Here is a 20,927-nt window from a genome sequence, read left to right as displayed (position 1 = left end):
TTCGTACACATTATTAATCCACTCTTCAATGATATTATTAATAATTTATTAAATTGATATAATTTAATGCAAGATAAATAAACATATTAAAGCAGGTTTAGTCATTTCATCTTACAGTATTATTTATATTTCTACTCAGTTATATAGCATATTAATATAGTGTAATTCAGTTTTGGCTGTAATATTATGAAAGCGACTAAATATTTTACATACCTATCCCCAAGTGACTTCTGTTCTGAGCGTTTGAAACCGGAGAGAACGTCAAGCGTATTTGAATATTTTTTAAACTGTCAGACGTAATGGTTTTAGATAACTTTAATTGGGTTTGTTAATTAAAGGAAGATGTGTGTGCCTGTTTGGGGTGGTTTAAGTTTAAGTTTTTACGGATTTAAGACTCTTATTTTTCAAGGCTGTCAGTAAGAAGGTACGGAATTTAGAATACATATGATACACAGAAACTTAGTGAAACAGTGTTCAATCACATAAAGTACTCTCATAGCAATATACTTTAGTACTTAGGATCTCTCATAGATCTCAGGCCTCTCAGTTTAATTAAGTATAAAGTAAATGCACAATGTTTACATAGTTAAAAATATATTTAATGTTTGGAACGTGTTTATAAAAACCTCAATTTAAAATTAATTTATTATCAATGTCAGCTAACCTATATTACATGTACCAGTAGAGGCAGACATAGACCAACAGAACTGGGTGTGTAAGTGATTCCTCAACATAGTGATTATCATGTGATTGCTAGGTGACAAGACACTTCGCTCCTTCACATACACTTGTCTCTGCTTCACATAATACTATATGTACCAGTAGAGGTAAACATAGACCAACAGAACTGGGTGTGTAAGTGATTCCTCAACATAGTGATTATCATGTGATTGCTAGGTGACAAGACACTTCGCTCCTTCACATACACTTGTCTCTGCTTCACATAATACTATATGTACCAGTAGAGGTAAACATAGACCAACAGAACTGGGTGTGTAAGTGATTCCTCAACATAGTGATTATCATGTGATTGCTAGGTGACAAGACACTTCGCTCCTTCACATACACTTGTCTCTGCTTCACATAATACTATATGTACCAGTAGAGGTAAACATAGACCAACAGAACTGGGTGTGTAAGTGATTCCTCAACATAGTGATTATCATGTGATTGCTAGGTGACAAGACACTTCGCTCCTTCACATACACTTGTCTCTGCTTCACATAATACTACATGTACCAGTAGAGGTAGACACAGACCAACAGAACTGGGTGTGTAAGTGATTCCTCAACCTAGTGATTATCATGTGATTGCTAGGTGACAAGACACTTCGCTCCTTCACATACACTTGTCTCTGCTTCACACATACTACTTGTACCAGTAGAGGTAGACAGAGACCAACACAACTAGGTGTGTAAGTGATTCCTCACCCTAGTGATTATCATGTGATTGCTAGGTGACAAGACACTTCGCTCCTTCACATACACTTGTCTCTGCTTCACATAATACTACATGTACCAGTAGAGGTAGACACAGACCAACACAACTAGGTGTGTAAGTGATTCCTCACCCTAGTGATTATCATGTGATTGCTAGGTGACAAGACACTTCGCTCCTTCACATACACTTGTCTCTGCTTCACACATACTACTTGTACCAGTAGAGGTAGACACAGACCAACACAACTAGGTGTGTAAGTGATTCCTCACCCTAGTGATTATCATGTGATTGCTAGGTGACAAGACACTTCGCTCCTTCACATACACTTGTCTCTGCTTCACACATACTACATGTACCAGTAGAGGTAGACATAGACCAACAGAACTGGGTGTGTAAGTGATTCCTCACCCTAGTGATTATCATGTGATTGCTAGGTGACAAGACACTTCGCTCCTTCACATACACTTGTCTCTGCTTCACATAATACTACATGTACCAGTAGAGGTAGACAGAGACCAACACAACTAGGTGTGTAAGTGATTCCTCACCCTAGTGATTATCATGTGATTGCTAGGTGACAAGACACTTCGCTCCTTCACATACACTTGTCTCTGCTTCACATAATACTACATGTACCAGTAGAGGTAGACACAGACCAACACAACTAGGTGTGTAAGTGATTCCTCACCCTAGTGATTATCATGTGATTGCTAGGTGACAAGACACTTCGCTCCTTCACATACACTTGTCTCTGCTTCACACATACTACTTGTACCAGTAGAGGTAGACACAGACCAACACAACTAGGTGTGTAAGTGATTCCTCAACATAGTGATTATCATGTGATTGCTAGGTGACAAGACACTTCGCTCCTTCACATACACTTGTCTCTGCTTCACATAATACTACATGTACCAGTAGAGGTAGACACAGACCAACACAACTAGGTGTGTAAGTGATTCCTCACCCTAGTGATTATCATGTGATTGCTAGGTGACAAGACACTTCGCTCCTTCACATACACTTGTCTCTGCTTCACACATACTACTTGTACCAGTAGAGGTAGACACAGACCAACACAACTAGGTGTGTAAGTGATTCCTCAACATAGTGATTATCATGTGATTGCTAGGTGACAAGACACTTCGCTCCTTCACATACACTTGTCTCTGCTTCACATAATACTACATGTACCAGTAGAGGTAGACACAGACCAACAGAACTGGGTGTGTAAGTGATTCCTCAACATAGTGATTATCATGTGATTGCTAGGTGACAAGACACTTCGCTCCTTCACATACACTTGTCTCTGCTTCACACATACTACATGTACCAGTAGAGGTAGACATAGACCAACAGAACTGGGTCTGTAAGTGATTCCTCGTTAGTGATTATCATGTGATTGCTAGGTGACAAGACACTTCGCTCCTTCACATACACTTGTCTCTGCTTCACATAATACTACATGTACCAGTAGAGGTAGACACAGACCAACAGAACTGGGTGTGTAAGTGATTCCTCACCCTAGTGATTATCATGTGATTGCTAGGTGACAAGACACTTCGCTCCTTCACACACACTTGTCTCTGCTTCACACATACTACATGTACTAGTAGAGGCAGACATAGACCAACAGAACTGGGTCTGTAAGTGATTCCTCACCCTAGTGATTATCATGTGATTGCTAGGTGACAAGACACTTCGCTCCTTCACATACACTTGTCTCTGCTTCACATAATACTACATGTACCAGTAGAGGTAGACACAGACCAACAGAACTGGGTGTGTAAGTGATTCCTCACTCTAGTGATTATCATGTGATTGCTAGGTGACAAGACACTTCGCTCCTTCACATACACTTGTCTCTGCTTCACACATACTACATGTACCAGTAGAGGTAGACACAGACCAACAGAACTGGGTGTGTAAGTGATTCCTCAACCTAGTGATTATCATGTGATTGCTAGGTGACAAGACACTTCGCTCCTTCACATACTCTTGTCTCTGCTTCACACATACTACATGTACCAGTAGAGGTAGACATAGACCAACAGAACTGGGTGTGTAAGTGATTCTTCAACATAGTGATTATCATGTGATTGCTAGGTGACAAGACACTTCGCTCCTTCACATACACTTGTCTCTGCTTCACATAATACTACATAAAGTGGCTGGGTTTCGTTGCCCTAATTTTCTATCATGATAAACTTATTACACACATGGTACAGGGCATATTTTTTAGTATAAAAATCTTCTATTTTATATCACAGCGTTTACAGGAACGTTATGAATAAAAATTGTACACGAAACGTGTACAGAACGTCAGAAATGTACGGCCCAGCACACTATTTGCTATTGACTCCCATATCAGTTACCTTTCCACTTGATACAGCACAGTGCAATATTGTGGGGAGTCGCAATGAGAAAACTTTCGTATGCTGCACTAAAGTGGATCGTCCTATCAACACACTACTGTATCTCGTTACTCTTAAATACCCCCGCCGCAGCAAACCTGCAGACTTAGCAAATTTCCATTTGCCTGATTGGATTTACACTAAAATGCCTTCTTAAAAATATCACATTTATTCCCTATTTAAATAGAATGAGATTAACGAGCACTTAGGTTTGCTGTAACAGGGAGTAAATACCCCCGCCGCAGCAAACCTGCAGACTAAGCGAATTTCCATTTGCCTTATTGGATTAACACTAAAATGTCTCCTTAAAAATATCACATTTTTATCCCTATTTAAATAGAATCAGTTTAACACATACTTAGGTTTGCTGCAACAGGGAGGGTAAAAGTGTTTTTTTTTATGTAAAATGTTAATTGTTAGTAAGAAATAAAAACATGTTCCAAATTTGGGCAAAATATGTTAATAAACAAGCAAACTACAACAGTTTACTTATTCTCCATAACAATAACATGGGAATTTTAGATTTGCTATTTTTTGGAATTTTCTCCGTAACCATTAGGCGCATTATAACGCTTCAATATACTAAATTATTTGTTTTTTTAAGCTCTACAAAATAGTTTAGAAAGAAATTGCAAAATTTGATGTTTTTTGGGTCAAAAATGGGAAAAACCCATTTTTACCCCATAAAACCCCCCATAAACCCCCGTTCCCATGGTCCGATCATGCTGGTTCGCGAACTCGTTTGAATAAACGTAGGTTTACACGTTTGTACCAAATTTAATCAAAATCGGATCATTTTTGCTCGAGTTATCGCACTAACGGACACATATATATATAAATATATATATAAATATATATATAAATATATATATATAAATATATATATATAAATATATATATATATATATATATATATAAATATATACATATATATATATATATATATATATATGAATTTGAACGGATGGTGTTTTTGGCCTCTAGGGACCTCAAAACGAAAAAAAAAATCGGTCCCGGGTCCAGGTCTTACCATGAGTACTACGGTAATAGCTTATTCCCTATATGGGAAATTCGCTAAAAGTGTTTTTTTTTTGTAAAATTGTAATAGTTTAGTAAGAAATGAAGTATTTTCCAAAATAAGTTCATAAACAAGCAAACTACAACAGTTGAATTATTCTTCATAAGAATAACATGGGAATTTTAAATTTACAGTTTTTTTGGAATTTTCTCCGTAACCAAAAGGCGCATAATAACGCTTCAATGTACTAAGTTGTTTATTTTTTTAAGCTCTACAAAACGGTCTGGAAAGAAGTTGTGAAATTTTGTGTTTTTAGGGTCAAAAATGGGAAAACCCTATTTTTACCCCATAAACCCCTGTTCCCATAGTCCGATCATGCTGGTTCGCGAACTCGTTCGAATAAATGTAGGTTCATGTTCGGATGATCATTTATATATATATATATATATATGTATATATGTGAATTTGAATGGATGGTGTTTTTGGCCTCTAGGGACCTCAAAACGAAAAATTATACCGGTCCCGGGTCCAGGTCTTACCACGACTACTACGGTAATAGCTTATTCCCTATATGGGAAATTCGCTAACAGGGCCAAAGAAAACTTGTAGGCTGTTATTGTAAATAAATAAAAAGTGTATTACTAAGCAAATAAAATATGAAATTATATCAAAACTCTCTGATATAGTACTTGCAAAATCAGTCAATTGGCTTTTTTAATCCCTCTTAAAATCTACGCAAACTCATTAATATCGCATTACTCGCATTTGAACACTTTCAAGTCTAGTAAAATATAGCGTCGGTTATTTAAATTCACAGGCCTTAGTATTGGTAAATACTCGTATTAAACATTACCTTGAGAGCTGAAATTGTATTTTTAAGTCAACTAGCTCACAGACTAAGTTTATTCAATCTTCAAAAACAAATTTGACCGGTTTTCAGATTTCCCGGCTAATGTTGACTATGAGTATTTTACCTGTGCAGGTATATTCCACAAGAACTTTGGACTGCCGCCATTTTGTAACGGATGAACCTTTTTTGACGCGGTTTCCGGCAATGAACTCCACTTAACCAGACCTTTAAAATGATGTGCATATCAACCTATGCTTACATTAAAGATTATGTACCTACTCCTCATGGGCCGTCCCCTGGTGAAGGTAAAAAATGGTAATGCTTGCAAACAGTAGTTTTCATATATTTTGTTTATCACCCTGTATTTTGTTTATCTGCTCAGTTTCATGTAAAAGATTTTAAAAATAAGAAATAAAAACAAAATCATACTATTGATAAAACACATAACTTGGAAATTACCTTAGACTTGGTCCTTACGCTATAAACATTATGCTATAAACATTGCCCTAAACATTCACACAAATCACACTCACCCACACAAACACAAAGACAAATCTCTCACTCATCACACAGTCTCAGGTAAAACATACGTTCACAGCCACTACCCTCCACCGGTGCTCGCCCTGAGGCCTTTAGGCCGCTGTAGCCGTTTTAAATGGCTATTGGTTTTTAATGGCCAAAGGAAACTATGACATCAATAATGTCAGCGTGTCTTATTTGGTTTAACCAGAAATAGGTTCCCACGAAATTAGAAAAGAATCATACAACTCTATAAAGTTACATTTTATTTTAAGCATTTTGAAAGAAATTTTCAGCTTCCATTTTATTGGTTTTGTTTGGTCTCAGATGGTGTGACAGTTTAGAACAAATTCATTATTTTAAAAAATTGATCAAGGACCTTATAACTGGATACCAATCAAATGATAAACGTTCTTTTATAAAAAATTATATTACTTAGAACGTTTTCAATATCACCCAGAGGTAAATTTAATTGGATAAACCTAACGACATTCCTTTCTGACAGATTCTCCCTAGATTAAACCACTTTAAAGGAAGAAGCTCCCTGTGTGTTTTATCTTCTCATCCAGGTCTGTGAGATTTCTAAATTTTTCGACTTTCGTGAACAAACGTTAATCATCCTGTAAACAGCTATAGTTTTCTTTTGACGGTAGATGATTAAGGTACGTCAAATTAATGGCCACATCTCTGTCATAATTTATGACTTAAACATTTTGAGCCCCTTATTATCCACCCTTGAATCAATCCCACACAGCTGTGTGTCCTTGTTTGTCATACATTGTCCAAAAACATCGCATTCTCCTAATAAACAATAACGTTACACAACCTCTAATAGGCATGCACATTATTAATACATGTTGCAGTATATTACAGACTACGTGGATTGACATGCTTTGTGTTAGATTCGATTTGGCCACACATTCAGTTTAAATAATAGTTACACGGTCCGTAGCAGCTGACTATACAATAGACTCGTGTGTGCAGTTGACACTAGCACACGTGACAACCCAAGCGTTCTATATGTGATGGACAAATGATCATTCACATAGATGAAGTTTTCACATGGATTATTTATGAATAACTTTTAAAATGTTATTCTCAGTAGGTTGCGTTAAAATCTACTGTACACTGAATCAAACATGAATAGTTATAAACAGATGGTGCAATCGCTAACTAGTTAAATGTGGATTACAGTCATTCTCATTCAAACATGGTAAATTTTACTAACTAAGGGTATTAGTTCTAGTTTACCAAAAATTTCAATGTAAAGTATTTCTAAAGCCAAATTACCCTACTATAAACGCCATCATAACTAATTGTCAGAACGAGATAGTTGTAAAAATTTTGTTTTTGGCTCAGTAGGGCAGATTACTTAAAAATGCCTTCACACATTCTTTAATAAGTGAAATACCCCCGCCGCAGCAAACCTGCAGACTAAGCGAATTTCCATTAACCTAATTGGATTTACACTAAAATGCCTCCATAAAAATAGTACATTTATTTCCTATTTAAATAGAATTAGTTTAACGAGTACTTAGGTTTGCTGCAACAGGGAGGGTAAAAAAGATTTTTTTTATAAAATGATAATAGTTTAGTAAGAAATAAAAGTATTTTCCAAAATCGATCAAAATATGTTCATAAACAAGCAAACTATAACAGTTGACTTATTCTCCATAAGAATAACATCAGAATTTTAAAATTAAATTTTTTTTTGAATTTTCTCCATAACAATTAGGCGCATAATAACGCTTCAATACACTAAATTATTTGTTTTTTTAAGCTCTACAAAATGGTTTAAAAAGAAATTGTGAAATTTTGTGTTTTTAGGGTAAAAAATGGGAAAAACCTATTTTTACCCCATAAAACCCCCCATAAACCCCCGTTCCCATAGTCCGATCATGCTGGTTCGCGAACTCATTCAAGTTTATCCCGCCTTACACCTTCAAACCAAATTTTATCAAAATCGGACAAAAATTACTCAAGTTATCGTGCGGATGGACACACACATATATATATACAGGGTGATTCAAAAAGGACTTTACAACTTTGAAAATTCATATAAATCTTATTAAACAAGGTACAGAGCTGGTTTTGGTGTTGTTTTAAAGGAAAACACTTCAAGTTTGTTTTACCTTAAACTAAAGATGTTCTATGTGACTTCCGTTGGATTTGGGGAAAACAATTATTTAGGTATGAAAAATAGTGAAAACCGTTAAAAATTTGAGAGAGATTACAAAATTTTGAAAGTAGGGCGTTTTTTGACGGTGAAGGAGTGCGATACACCCACTCCTAGGTGTGCTAGGGAGTTGAAATTTCGCACACTTGTAGTTTTTGGTTCCAGACCACCCATAAAATTCCAAAAAGTCGCATTTTTAAATTTTAAACCCCCCAAAAATCCAAAATGGCGGACCTCTAAAAACGACAAAACACGTTTTTTTTCAAACGGCTATAGCTCGAAAACGGTAAGAGCTAGAAAAGATTTGAGGAAAAAACGTAGGTTCGGAATTAAATTTCCTACAAGACACTATTATGCGTTTTTCGAGAATCGCACTCCTTCACCGTCAAAAAACGCCCTACTTTCAAAATTTTGTAAATTTCTCTCAAATTTTTAACGGTTTTCACTATTTTTTCATACCCAAACAATTATATTCCCCAAATCCAACGGAAGTCACATAGAACATCTCTAGTTTAAGGTAAAAAAACTTGAAGTGTTTTCCTTCAAAACAACACCAAAACCAGCTCTGTACCTTGTTTAATAAGATTTATATGAATTTTCAAAGTTGTAAAGTCCTTTTTGAATCACCCTGTATATATATACATGAAAATGTCTGGAACCAACATTATATCTGGTGAGTGGTTAAAGAAAAACAACTGATATTTTGTGTACGGATATACTATGGTTTTACCTATCTTTTGGTGCCTTATGAAATTTTTTACCACTTATAGGGAACGTCCTGTGGAGGATGCAGTAAAAGTTTTAATGGAAGCCTATGGTAAATGATACATCATTTTAAAGGCCATCTTTTTCTGAGTAAGGAGCCGCAAGTTTCATCTCAAAAGGACCACCCTAGCGAAAATGGTGACTGTTTGAAATTTAAAAACCCACTTATAGGGAACGTCCGGTGGAGGATGCAGTAAAAAGTTCTAATGGAAGCCTATGGTAAATGATACATCATTTTAAAGGCCATTTTTTTCTGAGTAAGGAGCCGCAAGTTTCATCTCAAAAGGACCACCCTAGCAAAAATGGCGACTGTTTGAAATTTAAAAAACCACTTATAGGGAACGGAATTTTTAAATTTCAAACAGTCGCCATTTTCGCTAGGGTGGTCCTTTTGAGATGAAACTTGCGGCCCCTTACTCAGAGAAAAATGGCCTTTAAAATGATGTATCATTTACCACAGGCTTCCATTAAAACTTTTTACTGCATCCTCCACAGGACGTTCCCTATAAGTGGTAAAAAATTTCATAAGGCACCAAAAGATAGGTAAAACCATAGTATATCCGTACACAAAATATCAGTTGTTTTTCTTTAACCACTCACCAGATATAATGTTGGTTCCAGACATTTTCAACACCCTGTATATATAGATATATATATAAAAATTTGAACGAATGGTGTTTTTGGCCTCTGGGGACATCACAATGAAAAAGTAAATCGGTCCCGGGCTTAGGTCTTACCATGAGACCTACGGTAATAGCTACTTCCCTATAGGGAAATTCGCTAAAAGGCACGTAGACCCTTTATAAGCTTATGAATCATATTTGTACTGTATTTGTTTTTAAGGAATTATGTGTGAAGTTAGAAAAGCCATAAAAAAGCTATGATAATATTTCAAGTTATACAAATAAAACATTTATCATCTAAGGTAATTATGTAAATCTAAAAAGTCTAAAATCACATTTACACCTATACTGATTACTCACAAAAAGGTAAATACATATATAAGATTAATGGTAAACGAAGTGGTAATCGATTTCGACTGTACACTCCAAACATCATCAGACCAAATAGGTGATACAGCTAGAGTTTTAATAGTGATATTGCAGACGATTTAAAGATTATATTGTAGATATGCACTAGGTCAAATTTAAGGTGATAAGTTAAAAAATAAAACAGGCGATCTACATAAAAATTTTGCAAAGAATTGCAACAAACTAAATGTCTATTCTGACCATTGTCAAGAATATAAATTGACCAACGTTTTATTTAATTTCAAGTTAATATTATCTTTTACGATTCTGTTGATTTCGTGTCATTAATTTTAGTAACTGCGTAGCCCAAGCCACATCTATTTATGTTTTTACTTCATGTAGCCTACGTTTTCTATTGAATTGTTTGTACATTTGACCTAGTAAGGTATTTTTATAATTTACCAGGCCGAATCTAATTTGTATTTTGAAACTAACTGATTAGGTAAATATATCATGCAAAATGTTTTAAACGAAAATGCCAGAAAATATTATTTATTCTGTAAAAAAGGTAAATGGTTGTGAATAAATTGAAAAACTTTTGCCATTGGTTTTATTTTACTAGTTATATGTTTTAAATAACGGATTATATTCAAATAATATATATATTGATATTGATATTCAATATTGAAAGATATTGAATAAGTTAAATTATTCCTTTTTTGAGTTCTGATCATATAAATCCACTATTATTGCTAATGTGTAACACTTACACATAAACTTACCTATAGTAACTATTAAGAGGTCTCTTGCTAGAACTAGTTGGCAGAGCTCTGAATACTCAAAGATCCTAACATCTTTTTGTTTTCTCCGTTGAGAAATATGCATTGTTCGCCAGTCAGCCTTAATTTATAGGATCAAAAAGGGCAGTTACAAAGAGGATCATAAAGGCCCTTGACCCTTTTTACCCACCCAATTCCTTTGTTACAAACTTCTATTCAGTAATAAGTAAAACTTCCCTTAATTCATGCTTGTCTCAATACTTCCTTCGCAAAACATTTTAAAGATGATGAGCCATCTCCAATTGTATGTAAATCAATGTAAATAATATCCGCTTGTTGTTTTTCAATGTTAATATGATATACACGACTATCTAATTATTTTATTTACCAATAGAAACAAACAAATAGTTGCAACTCCTCCAATAGTAATCGACCAGGCCGTTTCTTGTCCGACTATAAACTTTATTTTTTCCATTATGTACTCTGTGATAAGAATATGTCACTAAATATTTATGACAAATCATATGCATGATCCATTCATTCGTTTTGAATAGGCATTAGCTTGATTCAAAGTCCCTAATTGAGTATCAAAAAGAAGGGAAAACGAGACATCTAACCTTTAATCTAGCATCTGATAACTAACAGTTACAAATATAATCTGCCGATCCTACCCTCCTACAATTCTATGAAGTATAATGAAAATTTACAGTGGTTTCTTCAGTGTATGTATTAATCACTGACTTAATAAAAACAAAAATAGTTACTAATCGGTAAGTAATAAAAACCCCGTTGTAGTTTTGTAAAGTCTTAAGTTCTTCTGACACTAACGAGTATATACCTTACTCACTGTTAATGTTGATATTATTGTCTTTATTAAAGGGATATTATACTGTTATACTATTTTACGTAAATTTAGTATTAAATTGAAAATAATAAATAAAATACTTTTAACTCTGAATCTGGCCAAAAAAGGTAAATACCCCTTCTGCAGCAACCTGCAGGCTAAGTGGATTTTTACTTGTCTGGTTAGATTATTACTAAAATATTTTCATAAACGATTATATTTGCTCCCTATTTAAATGTAATATTATAATTTTTTTTTTTTTTACTTTGTGCCATATATTTTTTGAATACTGTCTATGTTTTCATTGTTGTTATCAGTAAGGATTTGTTTAGTTCATCATGTAAAAATACCATATATTGTATTTAAAATTTTCAATGGGAAATAAAATATTTTCATTATTTAATTTAATTTCATTTTGCTGCTACGGGTAAGGGGAAAACGTATTTTCATAGAATGTAATAAAATAAAAAAAAATTGCAAAATTTGATCAAAGTATACATAAAATCTGCAATGAAAATTATAATATAAATATGTTCTAAGGGTAAAATGTTATAAAACCAAATTATTTGAAGATTTTAAAGCCCTATAACACCAGTTTCTTAGTCCAAATCATGCTGGCTCACAAACTCATATCAAATTTATAAGCCAGCAGCCCTACACATGCATGCTAAATTTCGACAAAAATTACTTGACTTACGGTCATATCCTACATAAAAATATGCACATGTATAAAACTGTAAAAGAATAGTGTTTTTGGCCTCTGTGGGTATCGAAATGAAAAAAAGTATATCGGCCCCGGGTCCATCTACGGTACTAGCTGCTATCCAATAGGAAAATTCACTAAAACTACAACAAAATTGTTTATTTAATTAAATTTATGGGCATTCCAAATACAAGACTACGAACGTGGTTTGAGGCAAATTTTGTCAATCATTTATAATTTTTTTTGCACCAGTCATTGAATACCTCAAGCATTTTGAAAATGTTAAGCATTTTAAAATCTTCTCTTCCTTATGAGTTAAAGGTTTTGGTCTACCGTATGATGTAGTACAACTAATAATATTTTATCACTCCTGTGTCTTTATTTTTAATGAATAGTTCAGATTACTAAGCTAGCTAATAATCTGTCTTCTTAAAACTATTTTTTAAGATAATTTACATATGTTGAGAGTTACCAATGCTACAGTTAATTATGTGGGAGGGGGGGGTCGTAATTAGTTGAATGTATTTTATTTGGAGGTGTGCAGATGCATTTATAAGCAAGTGATACAATCTCTGGATCGTGGTCATCATATGTGCTGCCCACACAGCAACAAGGCTTGATAGCCTCACTACGGTTCTGCTCACAGAGTGAAAACCACGACCGTGGCTCTATTTCATTGTTACATGAGGAAATTAAAACTATAAAATAAATACAAAAATCCTATCTTTAGTTTAAAGGAGCAGGAGTGAATGAAACTAATCAGTCTAAATTAGTCTATAGAAAAGTAACTGACAGTTAGTTAGGTTCTTTTGTTTATTTAAAGCTTTAAAGTATTTTTATATATACCTGTAATTTTTCTCGTACATCATTTCTAACAAATGTAGCCAGGCTAAATTAGTTTTTATTTACAGAAACGTTAAGGATTATATACATGTATAACTTTGTTTAATCGAACAGATAATATAATACAAAATATTTAACGTTCATACCGAATTTTATTTACAAAAATGTTAGTGAAACCGGCTTAAATTATTATGTTTAGATAATAAAATGTAAAGACAAAAATCTTTTGAAATTATTACAATGTTACATATTACCATGATGACTGACTTCTATCCAAAGAAAATGATATTAATTTAATTTAAAATATTGAATAACAGAATTAAAATTTAAGAGTCGAAAGATATTCCAGTATAAATATTTGCTAAGACTATTTAATTTTACTACATGTATATGTACTGAATTTGATAAACATAATCTTGCTACAAGATTGTCATCAATCACTTATTTTACATATTACATAAGCTAGGCAAAAGAAAATATTTATAGATATAAATAAGGCTATTTTAACTTGTATTTTTTACAAAATCCTACTAACATCTTACCTTCTTAAACAAGTGTAAAACTATTGATAGAAACTGCCTTCAAATTGTTCATCTCTTATTGCTAAAAGTAGTCTGAAGAGAAGAATTATATTGAATGTTTAAGTAAACTCTTTCCTTTGAAATCTCCACTTTCACCAAAGAAAAGTGGTTTGCCACTGCAGTGAGCTACATAATACTCTCAAGTCTTAAAGGGCGTTTTCCAGGTTTATTTAACTTCATCTTCCGCTATTTGTTGACTTTATCTCGAGATCCATGTTTAACAATTGTTTCATAGTATGAAAGTAACAGATTATTGTACAACTAATCATATTAACAAGAAAGGTCGTATTATTTTATTTCACAATTTTGTACTCGTAGTCTGAACCCTGTCCTTAGCAAGTAAATAACTCTAAATATTCAAACCTTCTAAAAAACGGCTTGATTGACTTTGATGCAAGATTTATATGTTATTGTCTTTTTAATTTAAAACAAAATGGTACAACCAACAAATCTGTAATAGTTACAGTTAAAAAGGGATTACAAATATTGTGGTTTTACCTATCAAATACAATGATTACTCCCACCGCTTACACATTCATTTTATGGTTTGTTAGCTAGTGGAAGAAAGTATGTGGCAGTTGACTGTTATAATTCATTCAAAAACTCTTTTTGCGATTAAAAAAAAAAGAACATTTATAAAATTGTATCAGAGACAAATGCAATCAACCCTTCAAAAACAAGCATATGTACACGTCTTCCTAACTGAACTAATTTCTTTAATGCTGTGTTTCTTTGATATATAATGTTAGAATAAAATACCTTAGACTTTGCTTACATTTCGTACCGAGGCTGTGTAAAATCTACCCTAAGATAAAAAAGTGTATTTGTTCACACTTGGGAAATAGGGGTGAAAAATACACTTAGAGCAAACAATGGTTATGGTAGTTTCTTAGTAGCCCCTGATGACTTACACAAAATTTAGATTGACTTGAAAAAAACCATCGACTTGAGGAATAATATGTAAATAGTATGTGTAACCATCACTATACCATAAATTAAGATGCGGAAGCCATATAGGTGTTTTCTTCTCTTGTGTTTTTTTTTTTTTTTTTTTTTTTTACATAAGTTGGCCTTTGCTAGGCCCCCACCCCAATGAAGGAATAATGAGAAGATGATTCAAATCCCGAAAACCTTGGTTGAATGATTACAGGGGATTCTAAAGATATGTAACACATCATACTAATACTAATAAACCATATTAGTATGGTTTTTACCAATTATAGATAAAATATAATAAATTAAGTGGGACTTTACATTTAGCTACAACTTCCCCTTTTAAAAATATTGGAATTATAATTTACTCATGAGTTGAAATGTACAATGTTTCTTGAAACATTTACACTAGAAACAGATTCAATGTAGGGACAAATTATCCAAAAATATTGTAGTATATATTAGCTGTTAAGGGTCTTTGGAGAAGGATTTTCATAAACAATATTTAAAGTAAAATATTTAAAAACCAATAAATTACGGAATTTAATATTCAATAATGTTGATAAGAATGTCTCATAGACTCAGTCTGTCAAGTGGCCAGTCAGTTGTGTGTAATGGGGTGGAACAGCTGAGTAATTATCACAATCAGCTGTTACCCTCACCTCCCCTCGCCATTGATCCTCTGTAGTTAATGAGCTCAACCGATTTACATTGTCCGCTGTGCTTTAGATATATCACAATGGTTAAGCATAGCTTGCATTATCAAAGCTAAATACTGTTTTTTTTTTAGAAACCTACTAAAATTAAGTTTAATAAATAAATATGAGGTAGTTAGGTTACGTATAGCCACAATTACCAATTATTATTCCGTTGTGACATAACCTATTCATTTGCATACAAGACATCAAATTCAAGGAGTGTTTATTCAAGTTACTGATTTGAATTTGAAACTGAATTTCTGTAGTACGCTAAAGGGAATCATACCCATTGACTACCTTTAACCTAAGTATTAGGTATGAAAGTTGTAGGTCTATTTATAGAATTATTGTTTATTAAAATTATTTTATTTATTTTTTATTTTGACGTCTTTGAAATTACTATTCTTGAGATTAAATACCTTGTTGTCAACGTAATCCTTGGTAGTCTTAATGGCAACTAGTTTCTACGCACTAAAGGTGTCATGTAAAAATGAAGTCTTTGAAATGCTAGATTAAATTTAAGTTTTTAAACATAAGAATACTAGTTGTACAGTTTAATGTAATTTTAATTCTGATAAGACATTAAATATATTAAAAGAACAAAAATACAATTTAGGGAATTACTACAAAAGATTAGTGAACAAAGCTCTATTTGCATAGAAGAGAATATCGTTATCACACTAATAGTAAAGCTTCCAGTTCACATTAGGAGTGATTTAAACCGCTTATAGAGTAAAATATTGGACATTCATAGAAAACAATTCTTTACCCAAATATAAAAATTGTTGATGGACCCATCCAGAAGACTATAAATAGAACTAACTAATTTAACTAATTCATCAAATTAAACTATAAATAAAGTATGACCGCAATAAACCTTTGAACAACATTAACTCACCATCAACAACAATGAACTTCAAACAAAGAGTATGGTAGTCCTTTTAAATTGAGTAATCGAGTGTATAAAATAACTGATAACTCGATTGTTTATCATCAGATTTTTTAAAATTTAAATTCTCTATCTGTTTTATTATAAAACAATTTTTAAGAATTTTGGCATTGCAGATTTTAAATGGAAGCCATCTCAAAATGGCTAAATATATTGGAACGCATTTTTTTAAGCTTTCTTACCTTGTAAACTACACATTTAAACCAATTTTGAAATTTATATCTTGAAAAATGCCTAAGATGTAAAATAATTTTTAAAGTCACAAACAGACCAACAGACATAAATCCAAGCATTCTTATATGGAATTTTATGTTTTGTATTAGCTCAAGGAACAAGTTTACAAAATATGTCCAGACAATTTGGAAACACTCTGTATAGAATGGATTTTTTAAGGTACACAAAAGACATAAGTTAATCAAATCACTCACGTACTTTTTGCTGAAATGAATATTTTTCAAAAGGATTTCCAACAGACAATTAGTTCAATAAGATATAAATATAACATTGTACCCACGTGGGAGGTTGTCTGTTTTATAATGTATTTCTGAGAGCGTTGTGGCGATTGATGATAGGTATATTTGATGGTATCCATTCATTGGTTATCCATTCAAAATGGTGCTATTTATCCCAAAGTACTTATTGTACCCTTCATCAACTGCACAGTGCACACATCGAACATCGGCTTGTTATTTATATTATGTCCTTCTGTTTGTTTTCACTCGAATGGTTTTCTACAGGTTTCAAAAAAGTTTTTAAACGTGACATAGTCTAGTGCAGGAAAATGCGACCAGAAAAGCAGTGCATTTTCGGCACAGAGTCTTGTTTCTCACGTTTCTTATTCAAGTGTTCTTCATATTTGTCAAAAAGATTCCATGGCATTCTTTTACCACGTTTTGTCATGTATGATGTAATGAGTGGTGACTCTGTCATCTGGTTGTATCAGTGGGACGTTCAATGTTGTTTATAATGTGTACTTATAAAAGGCAAGTGATAAAAAAATCTTTATTGAATTTTTTTTTTTTTTTGTAGGGTCTAATAACAAAGTTTGACCAACCTCCTGATAATCCTCATTTTATTTATCTTCGTCCGCTGGGTAACAGTTTGGATGAGTCAGAGTTTTGCACAATTAGTTGACCAATACATTTTTACAATAAATTGGAGATACATTTTTGTAAAAAATGAGTTGCAGTTAACGTTAGTATGGCCAAATATATTTCCGTATTTCTTAGACTTGACTAAACACAATTAAGTAGTCTGTTTCGAACAAACAGTGTATTAACGTTAGCCTAGGACGTAGTTAGGAATTAGACAGATTTGTCATAAATTATTTTGTAATAATCTCAGTGTAAATGCCAATAGTGTAACACTACCTCAAATTAAACAAAATTACAGTTTTTTTTACTGCTAAGAAGAATTCCTAATGTAAATATATATCACTTCTTTTGCACTGTAATTTTCGCCAAAAGCATTTGTTTCTAATTCCCTTAAATTTTTTACTTGGTTTTTCTGTTATTATGGTTTGTATTTCAATTTAATAACTTTTATTTTTATTCTTGATTCGTTGTGTATATTAATCCATTACAGAAATTACACGAAAAGCAAGACATCTGTCGTCTAACCGTCCTATATCTGATCTTAGTATGGATTTTTTTTTGTATTTATACTAGAGTGACATGTCTCTTTCTTACGCAGATTTATACTTAGCTATGTCTAAATGTATAAGTAATATGGTCAAGAATAGTACAAATATAATTGATGTAAAAAATATTTTATTAGTAAATATTTTATGTACATATATTAAGGGTAATAATATTGCATTAGATAGGTAAAGAGTAATAAAATAGTTGGTATTTTTTTAAATAATAATAAAAGTCAGACAAACATCAGAAATAATATAACTTAATAATAATAATATAATATATAATTTTTATTTTATGAAAAATATAAAAAAAGAAATATCTAATAAATATTACATTCTTTAACTTAATTACATTTAAACCTGTTTAAAAATATTTTACGAAGACAATATATCACAATAATTAGCGAACAATATTACAAAATGCTACATTGGTGTCATATCTGTGTAAGAAGAAATGTAACAACAATGTCGGATGAATGATAAAACTGTTCCAGCATGCAAGTACAAAAGGCCAACGGTTATATATAGTTGAAGATAATATATTACGAATTATTGAATAGTTTTACTGAAAATTAAAATCATTATGATACTATATTCCTAGCAATACTTTTATAGAAGAATCAAAACAGGGTTTAACACATATTTACTGTATCATAAAGATTTTTCCATTATATTTCTTTTGAAAATTTATATTTTACATCTAGCTATGTTCATAAGTAACTATGAACTACGTAATTGAATATGTTGCTTGACATATTCTCTCAAGCAAGATATTCTCTCATATTCAAGACGCACTATTTTATGGAATGGATTTATTTGCACAACAGACTCGTTTTTAATACAACAGGCAGAATATAATAATTTTACGGATTGTATATTTACAAATACTAAAATGCAATTTACATAAATATATTTTAATGTTGAAACATTATATATATCAATGCACATGAATGATATGATAATGATATAAAGGAGTTTTAACAATATGTTAAGAGTTATAATAAAATATATGATAGAATTTAAAGCTACTTTATACAAAGCACGTTTACATCGTATATTAGGACGTCAATTCTTTAAACTTACGATAAAACCTCAACCGATTCTTACTTAAATATAATATTTACACTAGACAAAGTTACTATACAAAAGGTAACAAGTGACAATTCATCGATAAAACTGTACAGGGCTTTATAAGCTATTCTAAGTAACGCAAAACTGACGTTCGTGAAGTGAAATATTGTAAGGCAAAATTCTAGCAAATATAACAGCGGAATGAATGTATACGATGTAATGTTCTGACTTATCAGAACGAGACAAAAACTAACCATGTGTACACCATCATTTAGATACTATTTACACTTTATCAGATTTTCTGTTACAGTAATCGAAATGTATTCAAAATATGTTTCAACCAATTGTATCAATTTGTAATAATCAGCAGATATATTTTGGTTTTAACTGAACCTAATGGCTTGTATGTATGTAAATATAGTCGAAACATGAATTATCATATAAATTGAATCTTCTTTCCTACGTCTTATTTAGCTTTGTGATATTAAACCATACGTACATAAACTACAATTTGTGTTTTGGATCTAAATCATAAATAACAAAACCAACACGCTACATACAACATGACTATTACTAAACTATTCATTCTTTCTATTACAACTTAAAATAAACATTATTACAACTTAAAATAAACATTACTATAGTCATTAAAATTCAATATTTATTTACCTAAAATAACATGTATACATTTTATACATTTGTCATGGCTAGAAAATATGTCTATATATTTAATCAATTGATCATTTTTAGTTTGAAAGTTATTGATACCACTACAATACTTACAAATGTCTAAAGTCTAGTGTAATGTGTATTATGCTAATGGCTATTGAGGAATGTTCGGATGGACTGTACCAGGCCAGCAGCCAGTATCAACGGGCTGCTCTTCTTCCTTAGCTAGGGATTCGACTGTGAAGCCATCCTGATCCTCGCTGTCTCGCGAGATTTGTTGTGGATCTCTGTTGTCCTCAAAGTGATACCGAAGATGTCCTCGTGGTAGCGGTTTTCGTCCTGGATTTTAAGAAAAGGTAAGTTAATATAATTTTAAAGTTGATGTTCTAATCAATTAGAAAATTATATTCAACGGTTTTATGGCATCATACTGACTTTAACATTTAATTAATTATGTTTGAGGTGATAACCTCTTGAAAAATCTTAATTACCATTTATACGACAATCATGCTGTCTCTGTCTCGATGGCTTTATAACTTTAAAGAAAATTTGATTCACATTTTCGTAAATGAACGGCAGCCCATGTCCACCCATTACAACTTCACTACAGGGATAGGAGAGATTTCCATCTCCCATCAACCCTACGTACTCACCCTGAGTGTAAGCATGTAGTTTTCCACCTGCTCAGCCGTCATGTTGCCTTCTGTCTGCACTATGACCTTGAGGATTTGCAGCGCATGTTCACCCATTACAACGTCACTACAGCGGTAGGAGATATTGCCACCTCACATCAACCCTACTTACTCACCCTGAGTGTAAGCATGTAGTTCTCCACCTGCTCAGCCGTCATGTTGCCTTCTGTCTGCACTATGACCTTGAGGATTTGCAGCCCATGTTCACCCATTACAACGTCACTACAGCGGTAGGAGAGATTGCCACCTCACATCAACCCTACTTACTCACCCTGAGTGTAAGCATGTAGTTCTCCACCTGCTCAGCCGTCATGTTGCCTTCTGTCTGCACTATGACCTTGAGAGTTTGCAGCCCATGTTCACCCATTACAAC

General features: G+C 32.7%; 1 protein-coding gene across 1 annotated transcript in view; it reads right to left on the bottom strand.

The window, feature by feature from the left end:
* Positions 1-18,910: 18,910 nt before the first annotated feature.
* Positions 18,911-20,927, bottom strand: part of LOC128986362 (nitric oxide synthase, salivary gland) — a 126,414-nt gene continuing 124,397 nt past the window's right edge. The window contains exon 25 of the mRNA XM_054406704.1: positions 18,911-20,201. Within this exon, the coding sequence (XP_054262679.1) occupies positions 20,088-20,201 (114 nt within the window). The 3' untranslated portion in view covers positions 18,911-20,087. The remainder of the gene's footprint in view (positions 20,202-20,927) is intronic.

This window comes from Macrosteles quadrilineatus, unplaced genomic scaffold, assembly GCF_028750875.1.
Source record: "Macrosteles quadrilineatus isolate MER2022 unplaced genomic scaffold, UCM_ALF_1.0 Scaffold_2__2_contigs__length_208266976, whole genome shotgun sequence".
Taxonomy (NCBI): Eukaryota; Metazoa; Arthropoda; class Insecta; order Hemiptera; family Cicadellidae; genus Macrosteles; species Macrosteles quadrilineatus.
This window is presented reverse-complemented; position numbering and strand designations above follow the sequence as displayed.